Raw genomic sequence first — 24,709 nt, 5'->3', positions numbered from 1 at the left:
ACTCACAGTGGGCCCGCTCCTCAACGCGTGCCCTTTACCCCGCTTCTCCCGACCCAAAGAGTCGGACACGACTGAGCGACTGTGCTGTCCTGATCCTGTGCCGTCAGCAGGAGCCTTTCTTGGCCAAATCTCAGCTGACCTCTTGGGCCCTTGTAGATTTACTTAAAGAGCTGAGAGGCTTCTGGAGGGAATACAAAGCCCAATTTCCACGAAGGGAGGGAGGGAGAAATTGTCCCAGGTCACACTGCAGGGTGGTGGCAAGGCCTTGCTCCTTCCCCGCCCTGAGCCACCGTGTAGGGGACACGCTCAGATCCGGCCGGCTGGGGGGCCTGCTCCACGCTGTCTGCTGCAGCCCTGAGGCGGGAAGCACATGCCAGGCCCTCTGGGCCTGCTGGCGTGACTAGGCTCTGTCCAGCACCCCTCAGATCCCCACTCAGCGATGGCTCCATAGGAGTCATCACAAAGACCCCTCAGTGGGACCGTTAGCCACAGTGATGACTCTGGGGTGGGAGGCGGTCCTGGGCTGGTCTCCTTCACAGAGATGTGTGCTGAGGCTGGGCGACTCCCTGTCCTCACAGCAGGTCAGGGACAGAGTGACATTTGGCACCCCCCAGCCTGGAGCAGCCCGGGCAGTTACTTCTCAGCGGTCGTCCCCGTCTCGAGGCCTCGGCTCTCACCTCTGTCAAGCGCCCGCCCTGGAGGTAGAGCAGCAGCCCTGCTCAGTGGACTCTTAAGAAGGCAGGAAGCCATTCCTGAGTGTGAGAGCCTGGCTTGCCGGGGCGGGGGCGGAGTGGGGGGGGGACTGCTCCCCTGGGGTTTGCAGGGGCCAAGAGCCCCTGTGCGTGGGGAGCGCTCACAGGCCACCAGACTGGGTGCTTGACGTGTGTCTCCTACACGGACGGCACGCCGGCCAGGCCCAGCCAGCACCGCAGTTCACAGCCAGGCCTCCCGGGCTTGGAGGAGGCCCCTGGCTCCCTCAGCCACGTGGTTTATCTGAAGCACGCTGCATCTCCCAGCTGCTGCAGACACTGGGGCGGCGTGCGCATGGCGGCTGGGGTCCTGCCCTCGGAAGACAGGGGCTCCTCTGGGAAGCAGGCGTGGGGGCAGGGCTGGCAGGGAGCCACGCAAGGGCCTTGGAGGGGCCCTGTGGCCCGAGGCTTCCTGTGCAGCAGAGAGGTCAGAGGGGAGCCCAGCACATGGCCATTCACTCCGAGCAAGGTGGGGCAGCCATCTGAGGGCTGTGTTTGTGAATAGAAGTTGAGATCCTGTGGGACAGTGGCCTGTTTTTCTGTAGTCACCCTAGGGGCAGCCTGGATGGAGAGGTAGGTTTCTGATGAATGCGGGTGACGGAATGAGAGAGCACAAGGGAACTGCAGCTGCGTCAGGGGAACAATTATAACAAATCAGAGAATCTAAACCAGGGAGGAGATGGAGGGGATGAAGGCAAAGAGGTCGCCGGGTTAGCGGACTCGGCGGGCAGGGCGGGGCAGCACCGGGCTGTTGGGACGGAGGTTCTAGAAGGAGGGACAGAGAAGAACTCACAAACCACTGAGCTGTGGGTCTGTGCCGAGTCCTCAGTCTGCCCACCCCGCCAGGACCTGTGCGAGTCAGAGGGACAGTGACAGTGAACCGGCATGGACAGGAAGCCATGAGCAAGCCTCACCCCGCCAGCAGGCCAGGCCTGAGTGACAAGGCTGAGCCCCCCAGAGACTATGGAAGGGCGCCTGGCCCACATGGAGGAAGGCTCCGGGGAGGGCGTGCAGCCCAGGGCCCCAGGGGAGGCGGTGTCCAGGAGACGGCTGCCTGGGGCCCGGCTCTCTCCCTGCTCCATTTGTGAGCCTGGATGTGGGGTGCCCGTTGGTCCTGGTTGGTTCACCCTGTGCCTCAGACCATGGGTGTCCTGCAGCGCCCCTACCAGCCAGCCCGCAGGCTGGACAGTCATGTCCACCTTTGGTGCCCAGCCTGCCTGGGGACCTTTGTCCCCAGCGCCTCATCTCATCCTCACAGCCACACAATGTGCAGAGGACTGTTGGGATCTCCATTTACTGACATGCATGGTGCCAGGGGGCTGGCTGACACGTCCAAGGTCATGTCCCAGTGGCGGGGCTGGGTCTGGGGGCCTGACCTGAGGCTTCGTGCTTCTCCACTTGAGTCGTGGTTTCAGATCCTGGCTCTGCTCCCTGACGAGATGAACCTCCTGCCTGGGCAGCCTCAGTGTTCGCTTGTGTGCAGTGGGAAGAACACTCCCCTCCTCGCAGGGGAGATGATGTGTGCACAGCACTCAGCCCCACAGAGCTCTTCACGCCTCAGCCCACCCTCCCCAGGCTGCATGAGGCCATGGGCCAGGCCTTGTCTGGGGACGGCCAAGCCATTGCTGAGGGAACAGCTGATGTTCCCTGGCGGCTCGTCAGCGGGTCTCAGCTCTCCTCCCTGCTTGCATCCTGACTCTGGAAACCCAACAGCACGTCTGCTGATGGCCCCCGAGGGGCTACAGGCTGCCCTGCTGTTCACCCCCGCCCCAGGGCCAAGGATGCCCCCAGTGCTAGGGTGGGGCACCCCATACCACACGTGTTCAAGGCACAGATGGCACCAAAGGGCCTGCAGATCCCAGTGCCGCGTGTCGTCTGTTCTTGTTCAGTCACTCAGTTGTGTCCGACTCTTTGTGACCCCACGGATTGTAGCACATCAGGCTTCCCTGTCCATCACTAACTCCCGGAGCTTGCTCAAACTCACATCCATCAAGTCTGTGATGCCATCCAACCACCTCATCCTCTGTCATGCCCTTCTCCTCCTGCCTTCAGTCTTTGCCAGCATCAGGGTCTTTTCTAGTGAGTTGGCTCTTCACATCAGGTGGCAAAGTACTGGAGCTTCAGCTTCAGCATCAGTCCCTCCGATGAATATCCCCATCTGTAGAATGGGGCCAACCCTCGGGCCCGGCTCCCCGGGATACACGCTTCCCAGGATGCCACGAGGAAGGACTGCGAAGCACGGAGCCAGGGGAAGCACTTAGCCTAGATGGACCCCAGCCGTGGACACTGTCACCACACCCGCCCCCCAGTGGACACGTATCCACCTGCTGATGGCTCTTGGGTGTTTGGGGCTGGTCACTTAACTCTGTGCCTCTACTTCCTCATCTGTAAAATGGGGACAGAGGGTTGTGATGATTAAGTGAGAACATGTCGAGCAGGGCAAGTATGGTGCATGCCAGCTATCTTGCCCACTCTTGTTTTTACTCTGGGCACCTCCGCTTGTCCCTCTCAGCCTCGGGCTCCCTCAAAACCACAGTGTTGTTTGCTGAACACATAAGAGCATGGACAATGAGGCAGCCCCATCCGACCGGCCCCTGGGCAGCCTTTTCTGTACGCGATAGTGCACCTGCCCATGTCTGAACCTTCATTCCCCCTGCTGCTTGTACCGATGGCCGTGAAGACCATCCCAGAGGCCGTGCGAGGGAGGGGTCAGTGCCTCTCAGCACCGGGCCTGGTGTCAGCGATGGGGTCACATCCAGGGGGTGGTCCTTGTGGGCCCTCCCAATGCAGGCACACCGTGCCTTTTGGGGACACGCTTCCTGTCCCAATCATTGTTCTTGCAGCTGTGTGCCTGGTTCACATCCCTGCGAATTGATTCGGGCAGGCAGGGGGTGGTGCACCCACCCCTTGTTGAATTTCTTTTGAAGCCGTTTTCAAAAGTCAGCAAAATCCTCGCCCTAGATCTGAAACTTGCTTGGTGGGAGGCTCCGAGGACTGTTTGCTGACAATCACAATCAAGACTGTGATGGGAAATGCAGGCCCCTAGCAGTTTCTGTTCAGGAGACCCAGGCCCGCTTGTGAGGGAAGCGGCGTCCATGCGATGACCTTGTCCGGGCTGTCCAGTCTCTGTCCCTCGGCTTTGCGGGTCAGGACGCAGCACTGGGGGCCTCCTTGCAGGTGCTTGGGGGAGGGGAGGTGGAACAGACTCAGTTCCAGGAGCAGCTGCTGTTGATCAGGTCTCACTCATGTTCCAGCTCCTTCTGGCCCTGCCCACAGGAGCCCCCAAACCTGAATCCTCAGTTTACACACAAGGAAGCTGGGGCCAGGCCACATGGACACAAGAGGTGTTTATGATTCAGACCTGGAGAAGTGGGCCTTCGGTCCTGCCCCCAGCCACGCCACATCCCCACATAAGGGCATCAAACCACATGTGCTCCGTCACTCAGTCGTGTCTGACTCTTTTGTGACCCTGTGGACTATAGCCCACCAGGCTCCTCTGTCCATGGGATTTCCCAGGCAACAATACTGGAATGGGTTGCCATTTCCTTCTCCAGGGGATCTTCCCAACCCAGGGGTCGAACTCACGTGTCTTCTGTCTCCTTCTTTGGCACTTGGGATTCTTGACCATGTGCACCATCTGGGAAGCCCACCAAACCACGTGGGGAGGGTAATCAAATGAGACTGTGAAGCTGTGCCCGAGAGGGACAGGATGCAGGGCACTTTCTCATCAGCTTCCTCTCTATAGATGCTCAGACCCCACGGGTGTAGCCAGAATTCAAGGATTGGCCCTTGGGGCCACACACACTTGGGGTCCAGGCTGATGTGCTCCACCAGCTCCCCCCAACCCCACCCCAGGTCCCAGGAGCCCCTGAGCACACCTCCCACCCCCACCCACCTGGCTAAGCCTGCCGTCTGTCTCTCCCATCCGCAGGCTACGAGGGTGTGAGCGAGTTCTTCACCGACCTCCTGAACCACATCGCCAGCGTGCTGCAGGGCCAGAGCGCAGGCGCGGCGGGCGCGGGGGACGTGGCCCCACTGAAGCACAGCAGGCTCCTGGCGGAGCAGGCGGGCGGCCTGGCGGCCGAGCGGACGTGCAGCGCCAGCCCCGGCTGCTGCAGCAGCATGATGGGCCAGGAGCCGCCCTGGACGCCCGAGGCCGACATGGGCGGCGTGGGCGCCGGCAGCACTGCCAAGCTGCCGCACCAGAGACTCGGCTGTACCGCCGGCGTGTCGCCCAGCTTCCAGCAGCACTGCGTGGCCTCGCTGGCCACTAAGGCCTCCTCCCAGTAGCCTCGGAGCCCGGGACCCAGAGAGACGGCGCGGGCCGCAGAGCGCGGCCGCTGGGCGAGCAGCTCCCGACGACGGTGACGCTACTACTAAGGATTCCCAACGATCTGATTCTTTTTCTTCTACTTCTTTTTTTCTTAATTTTTAACCTGATTTTCTGATGTCATGATCTAAATGAGGGGTGGGGGTGGGGATGGAAAGGAACCCCAAGTGGTCCAGCCTTGCGGCAAAGGGACGATCCCGCCTGGTTCCTGCTGTGCAGATGTCTTCACCGAGTTTACACATGCTGTGTTTTCAACACTAGGTCTGAATGTGAGGTGGGGCGTGCGTGTGTGTGGTTGTGTCTGTGTATGTGTGTGTGAGTGCCTGGGTATGCCCACGTCTGTCTTTCTCAATGGCTGCTGTGGGCCAGGCCTCGGGGACCCTGGAGCAGGCTGTCCCGGGTCAGGTTGTCGGTGGCTGAGCAGAGAGTAAACGGTTCCCAGTCTCTTCCCTCCTGGCCTCTGCACCCCGGCCCAGCCCGTTTCTCTTACTCATGGCCTCAAGCCCCACCAGGTGTGCAGCTGCCCCTCCCAAAAGCATGACCCCGAGGAAGCCAGAGGCCTCAGCTTCCCTTTCCTTGGGGAAGTCCATGCAGCGGGTCTGAGCTGGGATCCACCTGCTGCCACTCGTGAAAGGCAAGGAGGAGGACGCTTCTCCGGGAAGGCCACAGCCCCGGGCTGGCTGCCTCTCTCCACGTCCCGCTCCCTGGAGTCCACTGGGCCCGTCAACACATGTCCTGTGCCGCCATGCAAAGGGTCCTCCCGTCCCTGACCAGGGCCGCCGCTCCCCGGACCTGGGAGGAGGCTGCCCAGCCGAGAGCCTCTGGGCTGATCCTGCCTATGCCAAGGATTTGTGCTGTGACTTTGGGCAAATCATTCCAAGAGTCGCTGGGCACTCAGGACAAGAGAAGTCAAGGGCAGGCTCAACGCCCTACCCCTGCGACGCAGCCTGTCCCTCTGTGAAGCCCACCCAGATGAGCCTCCCCTTGGCATCCAGGCGATCGGGGGGGCCCTCTTCCCAGGTTGGACGAGGCTGCGGCTGCTCCACGCCTGCCCAGAAGGCCTGATCCACACCCCTCCCGTGTTCACTGCCCACCCCAAGCACTGAGCCAGCCAGGTGTGAGCAGGCTGCGGCCCCAGAGGTGAGAAAACATGACCTGCTTTTCCCGTCCGAGCCCCCCGGCGCCTGATGGCAGCGGACCAACCGACCCCTGGCTAATAAGTCCAGTTCCACAGTCCAGGCCGGCAGGCGGCCCCAGGGGGCCAGTGAGGGGCTTGGTCAGTCCTCTGTCAGTGTGACCATCCGGCGGAAAACAGCAGACCCCCTGAAGCATGAGCATGTGTCTTCAGATATCAGGCACTCAGAGGGAGGGGAACAGGCCTTGGGGCCATCCTGCGAGGTCCAGGGAGGGTGCCACAAAAGAAGCTGCTGAGCCGGGCATTCGGAGGCACCTTCAGGCCTGGTCAGCGGGGAGGTGGGGGTCGCCTGCCTCTGGGAGAGGAAGGGCTGGGGTGAGGGGCGCTGCCCTCAGAACTGGCCGGCTTGTCCTAGAAACCAAGGGCCCGCCGACAACCGTGTTTACACGACTTGAGTGTTGAACCCCGATTATAATGTCTGTACGTCGCCTTTCCTCGTCTGGCCCCCGAGCTCCGGGGGAAGCAGGAAGCGTGGCCGGCCTCTTGCACTGCTTTGTCTCCAAAATAAACTACTGAAATCAAACTGCATTTCACACGTGTTTACAAAACATTGCTGAACATTTCTGTCCTCCTGCCGTCTTTTAATAAAACCACTTTACCTTTTGGAATAAAATTCCAGTCCCAATCGCCTTAGGACAGGTCAGGAGTGCGGGGCAACCCCCCGTGCCTAGTGGGGCCCCTGGTCGTGTCTTGTCCAGATTAACTGATGCCTCCCCCGCAGCGTCTCACATGTTAGCATCCAGGGCCCAGATATTGAGGAACTTTTCCAGTGATGTGGCGCTTTTCACCAGCCTCTATGGGTGGCCCGCAGGGTGGCTGCCTTTCCCAGGAGTGGAAACCAAGGATGGGGATCGACCTCATAAAGGCCCAGGAGCTGCACAGCAGTGGGGAAGGGACCGGTCCACTCGAGAGCATGTGTGGGCCTCTCCCCAGCTGGTGAACCCTGTCCAACAAAGAGTAGCTGACTCTGCAGGGGTGAAGGGAGCTGCGTCAGGGAGCGTAGACTAGGAGAGGGGCTGTGGGCCGCAATGAGGCCTCACCAAGCGACGCCCCCCCTGCTTCAGTATCACCAGATGCACACTGACTGGGTCCCAGGACACATGCCATGAAGTTGGCCTCCCCCAAGCCTCAGTGTCCCTGGCCCTGGGGCTTCCTGTCAGGGGAATACAGACCCCCCGAGAATGCTCTCTGCCTTTGCAGCGTCTTCTTCGCCAGGGCTTGTGCTGCTGCCTCTGATCAGTCTCAGAACCTTCAAGGGCCCGTGGGGAGAGACTGCTCTGGTGAGTGCACACACTTGCTGGTAAACTGGGGGTGGGGGGCAGGGGTGTTGGGACTGGCCTTCCCCAGCTTCTGTTTGCTAGTCGGTGGGTTTGTTGGGGCCTTGGCCCTGTGGCATCTCTCTGGGTGTGGTCCGTAGCCGGGGCTGCTGAAGGCCCTCTTGACTCAAAGGGCTCCGGGAGCAAGCGCAGGACCACGTTTTGCCTGAGGCCTCGGGTAGGTTCAGAGGGTCGCTTGCAAGTTCTCTGCCCTGGGCAGCCTGGAGCGCTGGCCACAGGCCGAGTTCTGCTTGCAGGTTATAGCGTAATGTGGTTTGACACACACTCAAGCCCCGACTGAGTGTGGGTGCTGGATGTCTGTCCTCCCCAAGAATGTCTGTCTTCCCTAAGAGAGCCTGGGGGCAGGAGTTGCCATTGGCATGAAGGTGTCTGAGTTTGCGGAAGGAGGCGGGGTAGCGGGGGTGAGTAGGGTTGGGAGAGAGGTCCCCCAGCATCACCTGCAGGAGGCTAACACAGCGGGAGTTCCCGAGGAGTTTGTTGTTCAGTCGCTCAGTCGTGTCCAACTCTTTGCGATCCCATGGACTGCAGCACGCCAGGGTTCCCTGTTCTTCACCATCTCCCGGAGCTTGCTCAAACTCTCCTGTCCATCGAATCAGTGATGCCATCCAACCATCTCATCCTCTGTCATCCCTTTCTCCTCCGGCTTTCAATCTTTCCCAGCACCAGGGTCTTTTCCAAGGAGTTAGTTCTTCGCATCAGGTGGCCAAGGTATTGGAGCTTTAGCTTCAGCGTCAGTCCTTCCAATGAATATTCAGGACTGATCTCCTTTAGGATTGACTGGTTTTATCTTGCAGTCCATGGGACTCTCAAGAGTCTTCTCCAACACCACAGTTCAAAAGCATCAGTCCTTCAGCGTCAGCCTTCTTTATGGTCCAACTCTCACATCCATACATAACTACTGGAAAAACCATAGTTTTGACTATACAGACCTCTGTTGGCAAAGTAATGTCTCTGCTTTTTAATATGCTGTCTAGGTTTGTCTCCCGAGGAGTTATGTGGGGGCATTGTTTAAGTTAATCCCATCAGTGAGGGAGAAAACAACCTTGAGAAAGGATTCTTCTCTATCCAGAGGACTGCCAAATACGGTTTATGGCAGATTGAAGGATCCTGGCAGGAAGCTGTAGTTTTCAAGCCAGCTGGGAAGAGCAGCTGTTGTCTGCCAGGCGGCCCCTCTGAGACCAAGGGAGACTGTATGCATTGTCCTTGTTGGGTGGGCACTGGGCCTTGGCTCAGGGAATCACATTGTCCACAGAGAACCCACTGAATGGCTCGTCTGATGTCCCTGGGGTTTGCATCTGCCCTCTCTTCTTCCCCTAGAAACTGACCCTTCACCCATTGGGACCCCCGATAGCTCCTCTCCCTTCCTGGGCCACGGCTCAGGGCCCCCATGCTCCAGAGACCCTGAGCAGAGTGTCCTTAAGGAGCACACCCCCTGCACGTAAGGTTTACCACGAGACAGAGGAGTACATCCAGTCTTGAAGGTTCTGGGCTTCTGCCTCCTCAGGGAGCCTGGCCACACCCTCGGGGGAGCCTGGCCACGCCCTCGGGGAGCCTGGCCACGCCCTCGGGGAGCCTGGCCACGCCCTCAGGGAGCTTGGCCACGCCCTCGGGGAGCCTGGCCACGCCCCCGGGGAGCCTGGCCACGCCCTGTGCTGCAGGCATAGTCCAACCCAGGCCAGAGCCTGAGTCTGAGATGCTGCAACAGAGGCCTCCAGACAGGTGGTTCTCCCGTCAGTCATACCTTCCGCGACACAGGCTCAGTGCCCCTGCCTCGAAATGGCCCTCCCCCGACACGCGGTTGACTGGAGAGCTGCCTGTTGGCGTGGAAGCACCAGGCCCTCTTGCTTCTGGTTCCCACCACCAGGTCCCATCCAGGCCACCTGGGGCCTTTTCCGGAAATGGTCACATTTTCGCTCTACATCCAGGTGTCCACAGTCTGGTGACTTGGAAGGGACTGTCTCCTTCCCACAGCCGACCCCACCTCGGCTTGCGGCGTGGACCCCAGTTCTCTGCAGCAGGCTTTCTCTTTGGGAAAGCTTCTCCCAGGACACGGGCAGCTGCAGTTTCAGTGCCAACACCTGTGCTTTGTGACAAATGCTACTTGTTTCGATCTCGTTCACGAGCCATGCTTGTCAGAACCCCAAGCTGGCTTGTACTTCATGTGTGTACATATGCATGTATATAATGTTTATATGAATCTATACATACTGTCTATAAAATCATCGCTTCTGTAAAAACCAAGAGCCACTGGCTCGTTTGATTCGGCTGCGTTTGCCCCATGTGATGGCACCACAGGCGGCCCATCTCCGAGAAGGGGTATTTCAGGGACGAGGTGTCCCGTGTTCTCTTTATTTGTTAACTGTTCCTGAAGGTGGATGTTCTGACAGTTGACTAGTGGAATACAGTTCGTGTCGTGTTTATTTCGATAACTGTCAGGGTTGTGGGGGGGGGGTTATGAACCTGTCTCACTGAAATGTGAATAAACATCTCACGGCACCAGCTCGTTGGAGAGTCCCTCTGTGCTTCACGGACGGCTGTCAACAGCAGTGGGCCCGCTTGCCAGGTTAGGAGAGGTCCAGACTTGCCAACGTCCCCTCAAAAGACTTGTTCATCACTGCAATGGTTTTCTGGTCCAGGCTGTCTAGACCCCTCGAATCCTCACCATCATCTGGTGAGAAGCTAAAAAAGTACTATCCCCATTTTATAGATGAGGAAATTGAGGCTGCAAGAGCACCAGAAATGCTCATCCAAGCTCTCTAGCTAGGCTGGGGATTCCAACTGCAGTCTGATGTCAAAACCCACGTTCTACAGGCAGTAGATTTCTTGAAGTCAGGGCTTGTCCAGGTCATTTCTGTGTGCCCAGGCCTGCCACGCTCAAGGCAGTGGCTCACAAGTGTTTGATGAATGACTGAATGATTGGCCCTGATATTCAGCTGGTCCACTCTGGTCCAGCAGAATAGCCTGTCTGTCCTGATTCATAATTCTACAGCCCCGTGTTTACATGTTTGGGGCATCACTCTTGCCGAGACTTTGATGGGTCAACTCACCCTCTGAGTCTCAGTTTCCTTGTTCTCAAAGCTGAGACCCAGACTACCATGCTATAGTGAAATGTTAAGTTCAAGAACTTCAAATGCCCCAGAGCCCTGTGCATGTTTCAAGTCAGAGGAGATGAGAGATTTGTGCCGGGGAGGGGGTGGGGGTGTGTGTGTGCAGCGCTGCAGCTCAGAGGCCTGAGTCAGGAAGTCCAGAGCTGGCTGGGCCTGTGGCCTTGGTGGCAGGTACTATCCTGGGGCTGTCAGCAGAGGCTGTTTCCCAAACCAGCCCCGTCCCTGCCTGGCCTGGCTCACGTGTGGCTGGGAGATGGGGGGAGTGCTCTTTAATCCCACATGCACTCTGGGGCATGTGTCAGCACCCCTACTTCACAGAAGAGGAAAGCAATGTCCTGAGCAGTGTCACTTGCTCCCCAATCCCTGGGCTGGAAAGTGGCCCAGAGTCACCCCAGGGGCATTGAACCTCCCCTTGTCCTTCTGCCTGAATACATCCATCCCACCCTACTCAGAGTCAAGATGGGGGAAGTTCAGAGAAACAGGAAAGAGCCCAGAGCAGATTTATTTTCCTTAGATAAACTTCATACACAATATAGTCAGGAGTCCTCAGCTTTCACCTAAAGGTCAGTACTTATTGCAGTTAGGCCCAGTGGCTCTAATGGTGGAAGGGAAACTTTGAGAAGGCTGCCTGTGTTCAGAGACAGGATAATCGTTGAAAGGCAAGGGGTCTGCCCTGCAGGGGGGCGCACTGGGGCAGGGGTCAGGAGCAGGAGGAAAAGAGCGTGGGGGCAATGGGGTGGGCTGGGCTTGGGTAGGCTGGGGACGGCCTCCCTCCCGGAAGCAGTGCCCGGGGCCATCTGGCCAGGACCTGCAGGGGGGACAACAGAGCCGGGACCACGGGGTGTCTCGGGGCCCTGGCTGGTGGGGCCAGTCGGCGCCTCAGCCCCGCCGCAGCTCCTGCAGCTGGTGGGCCACCTTCTCCAGCTCCGCCTCGATGGCTGACAAGCTCTCCAGCTCCTGGTCCTAGGAGAGAATCCCCCGAGTCAGCCGGGTGCTGGAGCGTGGAGCGCACAGTCAGCCTGGTGGCTCCCAGCTTAGCTGTGTGACCTTGGATGGGTGGCTTTGCCTCACTGAGCCTCATCTATTTCATGGGGACAGTGAAGCCGCCCTGCTGCACTGCTCGGAGAAGCCGGCATGCAGGAGTGTGTGCCCTGACCCCATACCTTCCCCAGTGGACTCATTCAGGCCCACCTCCTCCTCAACGGCTCTGGGCAGACATGTGGGAAACCAAGCCTCTGGTGCCTTTCAGAGCTGCTTCGAGTCCCCCAGCCCCAGGCTAAGGCTGTGGCTTCCTGGGTAAGGCCGTGCCTGGGTGTCCTGTCTGCTGCAGGCCTCCCTACCCGAGGGGCAGGGGACCAGGACACAGGCTTGAGGACATGAGCACTGTCTGGACGGGGCCTCCATCCTCTGTCCCCGTCACTGGGTCCCCAAGCTCTGGCTGCCAGGGTGGTCCAGGGCAGCCGGGGACCCTCTGGGACTGACGCCCACAAGAGCATGCCCTCAGATTCACAGCAGGAGTCAGCCGTACCCCAGCTTTGACCGAGAGGGGTGATTTTCCAGGAGTCCCTGCCTGGGGCCCAGTGAGAAGAGACGGACAATGGGTGCCAATGAAATGGGGACCCTAGTGGCTCCCATCTTAGAGTAACACCCCAGGCAGGAGTTCTGTGATTCTGGGGTCATTTTTTCTAAAACCTCTGGGCCTTGCCCTGTCCAGTCCTCAGAACTCGGGTCCCCATTTCTCCTGCCTGTAGTCCAAGGTCCCCTCTGCCCATGGAGAAGGGAAGCCAGTCAGTCCCTCAGGGCCCCTGGCTCTCCCCAGCTTCTGTGGGTGGGGAAGGCAGTGATGAAAGGTGCCAGCCTTGGGGAGGGGTGAGAGGCAAGCAGCTGCTTCCTGAAGCCCTGTCCCCTCAGCCCCTGGGGACACAGGCAGATGAACTCTCAGCGCCAGCTGCCAAGGAGGAGTCTTCTCCCTCTCAGACTGCTGAGACCCAGTTCCAGGCCCAGAGAATGGGTTGGGGACCCGAGGAAAGGGCCGTATTGTCTTCTGGGTGGGCAGAGAAGAGCACTGGGGCCACAGCTTCGGACACGTCCCAGCCCCCATAAGGCCCTGATGCCCCCTGGAGAACTAAAGCCTGAACCATGGACCCCCCAAAGGCCTCCCCCAGCTCCAAGGTGGTGTTGCCAGCCTGCCCCAAAGTCCCATCCCATCCCCTCCCATGGTATCATGTCTTCACACCCCTCTGAGTTTCCCAAGTAGCCTGGGCATGGCTAGGGTTTCAAAGCTCGTGTGCATTCTGATCATGATAATGAGGTGGGCAGAGAGGACTTCTTACCCCCATTTCACAAATGAGGGAACCGATGAGGCTCAGAGAAGGGGAGTGACCTGCCCAAGGTCACCCAGCTAGGAGGAGGTAGACCCCGGGTCTTCTGGCACACGCCCATGCCTCCCCAACCCGTCACCACCAGACCCTCCCCACTTTGCCATCGGGGCGGGAGGCAGGGCCTGAACCTGGGAGGAGGGTGCGGTTGGACTGCCTGGAGGTCAGGAGAGGACACGGCTGGGCCAATGGTAGGGCCTCCCCAGACACCACCTGTCCCTTAGTGTCCCCTCCTGTCCTGCCCTCCTAGCTCGCAAGGCCAGTGGTACCCCAAGCCTGGATTCCCCCAGGCAGCAAGTGGCCCTCCCAGGCCAGCCCCCGCCAGGTCCTTTAGTTTCCAAACTCTTCTCTATTCAAAATTCCAAGCGCCATCCATTCATTCTTCTGCTTCCAAACCTGCAGAGGCTCCCTACTGCCTTTCGGACAAAGGTCCCTCCCAGTGCCTCTGGGATCCACTTTACTCGCCAGCTCTTCAGCTTCTGTGTGCTGATCTGAATGTTTCTGTCTCCTGTTTGCCTGTCCACCAGCTTTCCTGGGTGCCCGCTCCCCCCGACACGCCCTTTCTCCTGGGCCTTCCCAGTCTCCTGAGCACCCCCTGTCCAGGTGCCTCTCCAGTCCCGACTCCAAGGGGACAGTGTCCCCTTGGTGATGCGGGGCAGTGTGTCTGGGTGCAGCTGCCCCCCAGCTGGGCCCAGGGCAAGCTCCCACCCCGTACCAACCTCTGGTCTGCGGTTGGCGCTGCCCTCCTCCTCCTTCTTCTCTTCCGGGTAGCCGCGCACCTGGAGGGGCAGGCCGGCCTCCACGCTGTCCTCCCGGGAGTTCGGCCTCCAGCCTCGCCGCAGCTGCAGCCCGGGACCCCTGAAGCCGTAGCCCTGGGCCCGGAAGGAGAGCCTCATGGAGCGGTCAGGGTCCTCCTCTTCCTCCTCCTCCCCCCCCTCCAGCCGCTTCTCGGCCGTCAGCTCCTTGGCCAGCTGGTCCATCTTGCTCCATCGCTTGGCATCCTCCCACTCCTTGGAGAGCTGCTCCTCCTGCTCGGGCTCCCCGCTCTTCCCGCCATGGAAGAGGACTTGAGGGGCCCTTGTCATCTCCTCTTCTTCCTGCCGGGAGTGTGCCCACTCCCCCTTCCCCTCGGGGGGCTTGGCCTCCTCAGCCCCCATCTTCCCGGCTCCATCCACGGCCAGAGCCTCGGGCCAACCTGGAGCAGCTGGTAGATAAGAGCGGGAGAATAAAGGAGCGGCTGCCACCTTTCTGGGTCCCTGCCCCTCCCTTAGGTCTCTCTGTGGCCACTGTTGCGACCACAGACCCTGTATGCCAGATCCAGCTCAGCCTCTCACAACAGACTCCCCTTGGAGGGAAAGGCCACCTTGACACCCTGCTTTACAAGACCCTCTAAAGCTCCAAGTCACCTCTTCCTTAGTCCTCTCATCCCAGAAGACCCAACCCAGGGATCGCCCGGCTGGGGAGGAAGGAAAGACCCTGATCAGGCCCTCAAGAGGAGCCAGGACCTTTTCCTAAGCCCTGGTTGAAGCTAGCAGTGTCCCCAGACCAGCCTGTTCCCTCCCATCATGCTGCCGCTCGGTTCCCAAATCCCACCCACTCACCCTGCAAAGCCCCTCTCCCCTCCTGGGGGTGGAGAGGGGCTATGTGGACTAGTGGGAGGTGCAGGGTTTTGGAACCAGACAAACCTGGGATGGAATCTCCGCGTGTACTACAAATCAGCTGTGTGACCATGGGCAAATTACTTAACCACTCTGAGCCTTGGTTTCCCATCTGGCAGATGGGAATAATACCTACCTTTCAGGGTTGTTGAGAAGGTGGAATGAGATTATGGATCAGGGGACCCCCTCCCACCCATCCCCCTCTCCCCAACACATCTGCTGAAGTCTCAGACATCATACACAGTCTCACCCCTCTGCGTCTCCTTGTTGCCGAGGCTCGGTGGGGGTTTAAACGCTGCGGTGGGCGGGCTTTCTTCCTCCGGGACGGCCTTCTCTCTAGCCTCGGCCTCCTCCCACTTCTCCTCCTCCTCTTCTCTCTCTGTCTGCCTCCCTTGCTCTGTACTCAGGCCCTTCTCCCTGCCGGCTGGACCCTGGGAGGTTAACTCGCTGTCCTCTTTGGCTTGTGGGCCTGGGTGTTTCGGGCTGGGGAGGCTGGCTAGGGGGTGGGCATTGGAGGGGGCCTCCTCCTCCTCCCCAGGGGCCTGGTTGTCCTCCTCAACCTTGGACCCCGGCCCAAGCTCTGGGGAGGCCTGAGGCCTGTCTCCGTCCGAGTCTTCATCACTCTTCTCCACCTCTTTAGAATCATCTCTTTTTTCTGCAGCATCCTTGGAGGACACCTCTTCTGTCACCTCTACAGAAACAACAGAGCAAAGTCAGGCCCTGAGGACCAGATCAGATCTCCCCCCGGGCCCAATTTCAGATCTTAGTCACTGTATCTCTAGGCTTCCAGCAAGCCCAACCCAAGACACACAGGAGAGAATTAGGGCTGCCCTCTCCACGTCTGGGTTTGACCTCAGCACAACGGGATTGTGTTTCTTTCTTTGTAATTCTGCCTCTCGAAGGAGGATGTGATGACCCCTTGAAAATGACCCCAGAAGATAGAGCCCTGAATTTAAAATTAAGACAGCAGTTGAACTGCTGTCTGATCTTGGGCAAGTTCCTTAACCTCTCTGTGTAATGGGCACCATTACTGTGACTTCCTTCCTTCTGCAAGCATTCTATCTTGAGCATCCTATGAAAGTATTCAATTCCTCAGGATTTGTCAGCTTTCATTAAAGGTATTTACTTGTACCTGCTTTGAAGACAGCTTTTCATCTAGTAAAAATCCCTCCCATTGCTAGAAATCATTACTGTCAAACAAGTCACTACCAAGTACATTCCACCATTTGACCAGGACTCCAGGTGGAAGTGCTCCCATGCCCACTTTACAGAAACTCAAACCAATCCTTAGAAAGGTAAGGTGACCTGTCTGTGCTCACAGATGGCAGAACTGAGCCTTAAACCCAAACCTCCGAATGCCAAGTACAGGGTGCCCTTTGCACTGACATGTGGCTGTCTCCCCAGTGAACGCTACACTATTCTCCCTCCTACAGCCCAAGGCAGACAACCAGAGTCAACCAGACACTCGTTTCCATGGAACCAAAATGTGTGAGTCCCTGCCGTGCCTCAAGCAGCCACCAGGGTAAGAGCCCTGGCCCACATGAGGGCACATTGGCAGGCTTCCCCTCTCAGCCCCAAAGGACGACCACCGAGGTCCCTGCTTCTAGGAACTGGCCCTGTTCACTCACCTTCCACGTGCAAAGAACAGGGCTGCGGGGACAAGCGTGTGACTGTTTCTAGCCAGAAAGGTGAGTTTAACAGAGCATCCCTCTGACCTAAGCCATGATCTCTGTAACCCCTAAGAGCTCTCTGTTTTCAAGAAGGATGATCCAGGACTTTCCTGGTGGTCCAGTGGTTAAGAAACTGCCTGCCACTGTAGGGAACACGGGTTCAATCCCTGGTCCAAGAAGATCCCAGATGCTGTGATGCAACCAAGTCCACGCACTAAAACTACCGCACACCGCAGCCTGAGAGCAGCCTCCACTCACCCAACCGGAGAAAGCCCACATGCAGCAACAAAGACCCAAAGTGGTCAAAAATAAAAAATTAAAAAAAAAAAAGAAAGATGATTCAGATTCGTTTAGTATTTCAAACCTACTCCTCTGGGATCTTGCTGCCCCTAGGCTATGCCAGGGCACCACTAAATTCCCAGGAGGACAGGCATTGGGGGCGGGGGCCTGGCCTCGGTGGCCACTGGAAAGAGTTGAAGCTGCCCACCTGCCAGGCCTCCTGCCCGAGAGTGCCAGTGCCTGGGATGGGCAGATGGGACCCATCAAGGGCTGCAGAGTGAGACGTACTGTCTCCAGTTATGCCTTGGAAAGGTGCTTCAACCTCCCTGGGTCTCAGTTTCCCCATTTGGAAAGAGAAGGAAGTAAGAGCTCCCTTACAGGACCCAAAGGAGAGGCTTCTGACTCCGCAGGAGCCTCAGTCTATTGTAACTACTGTTCTCTTCATTATCCACCCCTGGTCTCTGGCCAGACGGGTCGGCACTGACCTTTCGGCTCGGCCTGGTCGTTCGGCTTCTCAAGCACCTCTGAGAGTTCATCCTCGTAACTGCTGTGCTTCTTCTGCTGATGTGTCCGCTCCTTGGCTCCTGGATAAGAAACAAGAAAAGCATCCCATCTGGTCTGAGCCCCGCATGTTTGGCTGTGAGAATGCAGGCCTCTGTTTCCTCATCCGTAAAACTGGGCACATCCTGTTCCGGGCCTGCCCAGTGAGAGAATGAGGGGGCAGGAGCTGGTGGGGGTGGTGGGGAGGGCTGGCTGCCCCCTCCCAGCTAGGGCCCATCACTCGACCTCATCACCTCTCCAGACTCCACTTCTCACCTGTGAAATAAGAACACGCCCTGCCTACTGCCTCATGGAGTACTAAAGACTCAGAGTCGAGGGCTCCAGGAGCAGGGAGTGGGGAACCCTTAGGACCTGGCTGGTAGTTAGGTCAGTGGTCCCCAACCTTTTAGGCACCAAGGTTGATTTCGTGGAAGACGTTTCCATAGATCGGGTCAATGAGAGGATGGTTTGGGGATGATTCAAGCTCAGTAGGGTTCAAGCTTTAAAGAGAATTTAAGGCTGCTGCTGATCTGACAGGAAGCAGAGCTCGGATGGTAACGTGAGAGATGGGGAGCAGCTGTAAATACAGATGAAGCTTCACTTGCTTGCCCGCTGCTCACTTTCTGCTGTGCGGCCCAAAGATTAGGGACCTCTGGGCTAAGGGACCCTGTAGCAGGAGGTAACAGTGACTGCTTGTCCCCTAGTGGGGGCTCTTGATTCAGGCAACACCTGTCCCCATGGACCCCCATAAGCCCAGGCAGAACACCTGTCTGCATCAACCCAGGCTGCGCTGCTTCCTCTCACTGTGTCTACCCACCCCTGGTTCCTGACGGTGGCCCTGGCCAAGCCAACTCTGCAGCCAATGCTGGTTTTCCTATGATGGGAATTTCTGGGGTGGCCAGAGGTGCCTGACATGGTGGCTGTGGACCAGGGATTATGCCCAGATCTGGCCCCTGGCTGACCAAGCTTCACACCTCCTGGTTAATCCTATGCTCTGTGACCTTGGGTGACCTGGGCAATCCAAGACTTGGGTGCTCATCTATAAAACCGGGTGGCTGCATCGTAAATGCTAGGATAGAGGTGTGCAGAAGGCATTATGAGAATACAGAAGAGGGAGTGGGTGGATAGGTAAATGGATGGATGGATAGACAGACATGTAGATCTATCTCATCCTCTTAACAGAGAACAATAATGTACCTGTATATTGGACACCGTTTATATTGAATACACACACGTGTGTGTGTGTATGTATGTAAACAGATGTTTTGGGACACATCTTCCTATCATAGTCTTCACTGACATTACATTTAATTATTTAAATATAATGTTAGTCACTCAATAATTAATTTAAAAATTACCATATTGTATCCTAGCAACCATGTGCAGTGGCTGTCTGTCTTCCAGGACAAGTGAGCGAGAGGAACAACGGTGTGCTAACTTGGGGAGGGCCTCAGGGAGCCTTCCAGCTGTGATTATTTTCACTTGCTTCTTCCCCCAAATCGCTCTCCATTAGAACATGTGGCCCAGTCTGCCCCAGAGGCCTCAGAGTAGGGGCCTTCTCTGAGCCTGGGCAGCCTTTGTGCCCCAGCCCACCCCACCCAAGCCAAGCCCTGAAGATGAGCCTTTACTTCCTTTGCAGGGAGATACGAGACTCCTGCTCGAGGGCCCAAGGATGCCCATGCCCCCACCCCCAAGTAAACAGCCCCTTCCCACAGGGAGGTGCAGGGCCAGGACCCATTTCTTCCAATTTTCCAGGGAGGCCTTCTGTGCCTCACAGGAACCCAGAAAGGAGCCTGGGACTGGGCAGAGTAGCTAACTCCGTGGGATGACATCAGCCTAACCCTCCATTCCCAGTATCCTATCTGGGCTCTGCTTGAATATCCTCAGTGACAAGGAGCTCACTACCTCACAAAAATCACTCCATTCCCAAGAGCATCTGTGGATTTTTGTTAACCTCTTGGAGAAAGACACACCTCACTCTGAAAGCACACTGGAAGTCTGGGCTGTGTTTTGGGGCAAGCAATATCCTGCTTCTCCCATCTCCCCTTTGAGCGGAAGCTCACAAGGGCAAAGGGGCCCCTCCTCTCTCCTGGAGACCAATTTCTTTCCCATTAAACAGAGAAAAGAAGTCCTCTCTGTAACCTAGTCTTGAAAGTGCCCCCTCTAACAAGGCTGAACTCCAGAGACCACAGGGTTTTAGAAGAGCTGCTTCTGGTCTTGGGATGTCCTTAACTTATTGTGTGATCTTGGACAGGTTACTCAACCTCTCTGGGCCTTGATCTCTTTAAGTGCATGAATGATAGACAGGGCCAAGTGGCACAAAGGACTCCACCTTACCACCCTATAACAAAAAGGTGGTAAGTGAGGATCAGAAACAAGACCTTGCTCCATGATTTTTCTGACTCTCAGTTACTGGAATTCACCCAGATTCATGTGCAATGGTTGGAAAATACCTTGGAGAGCGAGGTCTTGGAGCTCTTTCAGCAAATTCTGATGTCGCAGGATTGAGAGGATCCGTTCATCTGCAATGAAGGGGAGTCGTTACGGGTGGTTTCCAGAAGACAGCGGAGAAAGAGATTGCCATCAATATTTTCAGCTGAGCACAAGGAACTTATTCTGGAAACTCAAAACCCTGATGGTAGCAGCAAGATTGGGTCTGGAGATAACACTTCTGAAATGACTTCCTTTCCAAGTTTGCTATCATATCAGGAAGGTCAGCCACTGTCCCTGCACCTAGACTTCTGCCAAGAGATGGCATCTCCTGCAGTGATACAGGAGTGTCTCTAAATACAACCTGTTTTCCCATCTCCATGCCTTTGCTTGAGCTGTCTACTTCACCTGGAGTACCCTCTTTTTCATTTTTCTATCTATTGATTTCCCACTTTTCTCTTAAATCCCAATCCTAACTGGTGACCCACTCCAGTATTCTTGCCTGGAAATTCCCATGGACGGAGAAGCCTGGTAGGCTGCAGTCCATGGGGTCGCTAAGAGTCAGACACGACTAAGTGACTTCCTTTCACTTTCCACTTTCATGCGTTGGAGAAGGAAATGGCAACCCACTCCAGTGTTCTTGCCTGGAGAATCCCAGGGACAGGGGAGCCTGGTGGGCTGCCGTCTATTGGGTCGCAGAGTCGGACACGACTGACGTGACTTAGCAGCAATGCTAATGTTGGATCCAGCCAACACTGACTGCCTCCTTGCAAAAGCTTTGCCCATCTCATGCTCACCCACCCCTGATGTTCCTTTATTCATCACACATCTACAGGGCACCTACCAGGTGCCAGCGGTTGTCCTCAACACTGGGGATTTAGCATACAAAATCTTCACCCACAGGGAGCTCACATTCTGGGGGCTTGCTGTTCCCAGCCCTGGTTTCATTCTGCCCTGAATTCTAGTTAACTGTGTTCATATCACTCCCCTCTGCTCGACTGTAAGCTCCAGGCACACAGGGCTGTTAGCTTTTCATCTCTCAGTACCACTCAGAGCTCAGCACAGGCCTGGTTGAGGTAGGCACTTGGTCAGTGACTACTGAATTAAATTGTTGATTTCCATCAAAAGCCACACACCCATGTCCTCGCCTCCCAGCCCAGCAGGCAGCAGCCCCTCATCCCGAGCCTGGCCCATACCTCCTCGGAGTGTCTCAAAACACTCCTTGCTGACTGGCATGGGGCTGGGCTTGGAGAGTGTGTCAGAGATGACCTCGACGATACACTTCATCACCTGGGAACAGAATGGGGCCAGTTGGGGCTGGTTTGGGTGTGGCACTCAGCCCCTGGAAGTTCCAAGGCAAATTTCTAAGAGGACATGATGATGCTCACTTTTGTTTTCAGGACTCCATGGATGCCTAGCTCAGGGGCACAGCTGTGCTTCCCAAGCCGGACAATATTAGCAGTAATACTAAAAATCCACATACAGTGCTTACCAAGTGCCAGACACTCCAACCACCTGGCCATCAGAAGCCCCTCTAAGGTGGGGGTGGGTACCCTGCACCCTCTCATCCCAAGTGTTTCTCTACAGATGGGGAAGCTGCTCCTGGGCATTAGAGGTGTAGTCCTGCAAAAGTACTTTAGTCTTGCAGATGCCCCAAAGGTCAGCTATCGCCAGGAAGCCTTTCTGGACCACCCAGAGGAGAACAAAGACCTTTCCCGGCTCTTTCCTACTGGAAACAAGACTTGGAAGACTGTCTCTAAATATCTATGGGGTTGTCACAGGCAGGGAGTGACAGCCTCACAGCCTGGCTCCATATTCACCGGCTGAATTCCCTGGCTGGATGTGGGCATACATCTACTACATTTGGGTGCCCATCCCAGGCCAACAGCAGCCATTTCTCTGAAAGTCTTGTCCAGTGCCCAGCAAGGTGCTGTGGATAATCAGACATCTGATAAATGGATGATATTTGAAGATGGTGTCAACTGTAGCGTGACATCCTCGCTGTGTGATCTTGGGCAGCGACTTGACCTCTCTGAGCCTCAATTTCCTCCTCTATAAAATGTGAGCGAGAAGATCTTCCGACTCCCCTCCCAGGGTGATGGGGCACAGATGGGAAAATACTCTGTAGCACATGGAGTGCCACACACAGTCAGGGATGGATTTGCAATTTCCAGCCTGCTTCAGCTGCCTAGAGCTGGGCAGAGGAGCAGGAAGTGTCAGACAAGCATCAGGCAACACAGTGAGGAGTGAGGGGGTGGAAGGCTGTGTCTATGGGATGCCAAGGCAACCCGTTCAAGGATCCAGGATAGCAAACTGGCAGACAGGCTCTACAGTAGTCATGGCATCCTAGATAGAACATGCAGGTCTTCACCAGCTGCTCTGGTGTCTCTGACCCAGGCTGCTGAAAACAATATGATGGCCAAAGTGTCTCTCATAAGGAATCTGGCAAGGAACGGCTTATAGCCTGCACCCTTCCTGCAACCACAAACCCTGCACTGGGAATATCAGATAACCACAAGTCCATGAAGACAGATGCTGGGAAAGACGAATTGGGTATGGGTCCCAAGAATGATGGGGAGGTCAGAAAAGGAAGCTCTAGGCTAGGAATAAAAATGCTTATTTACTGAGGACCAACTATGTGTCAGCAATTTGTACGAGTCCTATTCCTTACCAGGGCTTCCCTGGTGGCTCAGCTGGTAAAGAATCTGCCTGCAATGAGGGAGACCTGGGTTCGATCCCTGGGTTCGGAAGATCCCCTGGAGAAGGGAAAGGCTACCCACTCCAGTATTCTGGCCTGGAGAATTCCATTGGCTATATAGTCCATGGGGTCGCAAAGAGTCAGACACGACTAAGTGGCTTTTCTTCTTTTCATTCCTTACAACTTCCCTCAAAGGAAATATCATCATAGCGAGAAAAGGGAAAGCTCAGAGAATTCAAGGGATTTTTCCCAAGATGACACAGCTACAGTGAGTGGCAGCGGTTTTTTCAATTTAGGCCTGTCTGTAACTAGTGAATAGGAAATTTTAAATGAGCACATTGAGGTTCAAATCTCTTTGATGCTTTGGGTTTCAACTATAGCCTCTCTAAAGAAAATAGTTCCTGAAAAGGCAGGGAGTAGAATTTCTCTAATTCACAAGTGAAGATATCTGTGAACATCAGAAGCTAGAAAAACAGCCCCAACTCAGACTTGAATCAATTTTGGGTATATGCCCAACACAGGGTCTCTTGTTGGCCACAGAAGCCCCCATCAGTGTCTTCCAAGTCGTTTCCTGGGTGACCTCCACCAGAAGCCCCAACTGGCCTGGGTGCAGGAGCCATGATCAAGAATGTTCTCCTTGTGGTCCTTTGAGAGAGCCAGGGCTTTAGCAACTGTGGGATGGGGTGGGTGTATTGCTGGCAGAGCCTTGGGGCAGAGCAAAGGGGGAGGCCAGAGCCAGGCAGATGAAGACTGTTCTTGCAGGACAGCGGACAACCACAACCTCAGAGAGGTCACCCCCACCAGCCCGTGGTGGGCCTACAAGATTTGGAGTGCTCAAGACAGTGGGCCTGGCCCCTGGGCCCAGTGGGTAGCACACAGGTCCCACCGGGTTGCACACTCAACTCAGAGGAGCCCAGGGACGGCCCCGCAGCAGGCAAGCAGGGAAATCTAGCAGACTTTGATATCTTCTTTTGCAAGCTGTCCCCAGGCTCAGCAGCCGCAGTGCTGGCTCCTGGCTTGATGCCAGACTCCTGCAGCTGCCCAAGAACTGGCTGTGAGGGGTCCACTGGGGTCTTCTGCCCCCCCATCCCGGGGCATCCCCACGCCCCTTCTTACCTCAGTGTCCCCTTTATTCATGGGGCTGTTCACAGGCAGGGCAATGACTAGGAAGAAAAAGAGAGCGTGGGTCACTCTTCTGCTCTGAGGGGAGAACCCAGTCCTTCCAGACTGGGTTCATCAGGGGCCTGTTCACCCCAACGCTCCTCCCTAAGACCACCCCTACTCAAATGAGATGCGGAGCTGATTTTATTTCCCTTCCCAACTGCTACCCTCATGGGGGTGGCTCCCACAGGCTGCACTGAGAGCCTTAACCCTTCCTTTTGTGAAAGCTATGCTCTGGAGGGGGTGTGGGGGCAGAAGAGCTGTGAAAACAGGCCAGTGGCTGGTTGGGACTGAGGCCGGGGGAGGATGAGGGAGAGGCAGAGAGACCCCAGAGGTGAGCGGAAGAGAGGGAGGAGGAGGATTGGGAGAGGTAGAAGTCAAGGGCAGACAGACGGTGGGGAGCAGGAGGAAGAAGGGAGAGAGAGGGGAGCCAACAGCGGTCCTCCCATCTCCCCAGATGACCTTGGCCAGCCACAGCGCAGAGCCGGCGCTGGCCCCGAAGCAGCCCAGACGTGGGGTGGGGGCGACAGGGAGCCCTGTCCCGCGGGGTCGAGAGTCGGAGTCAAAGAGTCAGGTCTGCGGGTTCTGCGCCGAGGCCACTCTGCGGGGTCAGGTGGGAGGCGGGGCGCTGTCCGTGGCGCTGAAAACTCGCCGCGCCGGAGGGAAGGCATGGAGGGGCACGCTGCGCGGCGCGGTGCCTGGACCTCAGGGCCGTCAGGGGCGTCCAGGACCCTCTCCCCCAAGGGCCCGCGCTCACTCACCTTGCCCCGCGCAGAGCAGAAGCGCCAGGACCGCGGCGGAGCGCATGGCGAAGCCGGGGCGCCGAGCAGCTGGTGGTCTGGGGCCGGCCACGGCGCGCGCTCGGGCGAAGGGCGGCTGGACTGCTCGCTCCGGGCAGGCTGCGGCGACACCAGCGCGGGGATGGGGTTCGGTGGTGCAAGGTCTCCGTGTGCGTCTGTCTGCCGATCCGCCCTCCGCACTGGGCTCGGCCACTGCAGCAGTGGGGCATGCTCGCGCCCCGCTTATATACCCCGGACCCCGGAAATGACGTCATCAGATCCGCCCCTACCCCTTTCCCCATCCCTCCAGGGGTCTGGCAGCAGCTCGCCCCGCCCCCCAAGCCTTCCCCCACCCAACCCCCCGTCCCTGTTGCGGGTGGCCCCCATAGCACACAGTT

At 57.1% G+C, this 24,709-nt stretch overlaps 2 protein-coding genes across 5 annotated transcripts in view; one reads left to right on the top strand and one right to left on the bottom strand.

Moving 5' to 3' along the window:
• ITPK1 (inositol-tetrakisphosphate 1-kinase) overlaps nucleotides 1-6,887 on the top strand; it is a 157,491-nt gene extending 150,604 nt beyond the window's left edge. For all 4 annotated transcript variants that reach the window (XM_055556849.1, XM_055556848.1, XM_055556846.1 and 1 more), the window contains exon 11: nucleotides 4,681-6,887. In XM_055556849.1, coding sequence (XP_055412824.1) covers nucleotides 4,681-5,039 — 359 coding nt within the window. In that variant the 3' untranslated portion in view covers nucleotides 5,040-6,887. The remainder of the gene's footprint in view (nucleotides 1-4,680) is intronic.
• A 3,126-nt stretch (nucleotides 6,888-10,013) lies between these two features.
• CHGA (chromogranin A) lies at nucleotides 10,014-24,558 on the bottom strand. The gene is made up of 8 exons (XM_055555603.1): nucleotides 24,294-24,558; nucleotides 23,488-23,534; nucleotides 20,870-20,963; nucleotides 19,697-19,765; nucleotides 17,189-17,287; nucleotides 15,005-15,445; nucleotides 13,816-14,300; nucleotides 10,014-11,681 (listed from the first exon to the last, which is right to left on the bottom strand). Exons 1-8 carry the CDS (start codon nucleotides 24,337-24,339, stop codon nucleotides 11,598-11,600), a joined length of 1,365 nt encoding a protein of 454 aa, XP_055411578.1. The 5' UTR covers nucleotides 24,340-24,558; the 3' UTR covers nucleotides 10,014-11,597.
• Between the last annotated feature and the right edge of the window lie 151 nt (nucleotides 24,559-24,709).

Source organism: Bubalus kerabau, chromosome 19 (genome assembly GCF_029407905.1).
Source record: "Bubalus kerabau isolate K-KA32 ecotype Philippines breed swamp buffalo chromosome 19, PCC_UOA_SB_1v2, whole genome shotgun sequence".
Classification (NCBI taxonomy): domain Eukaryota; kingdom Metazoa; phylum Chordata; class Mammalia; order Artiodactyla; family Bovidae; genus Bubalus; species Bubalus kerabau.
The sequence above is the reverse complement of the archived record's forward strand: the minus strand, read 5'-3'. Positions and strand labels throughout refer to the sequence as shown.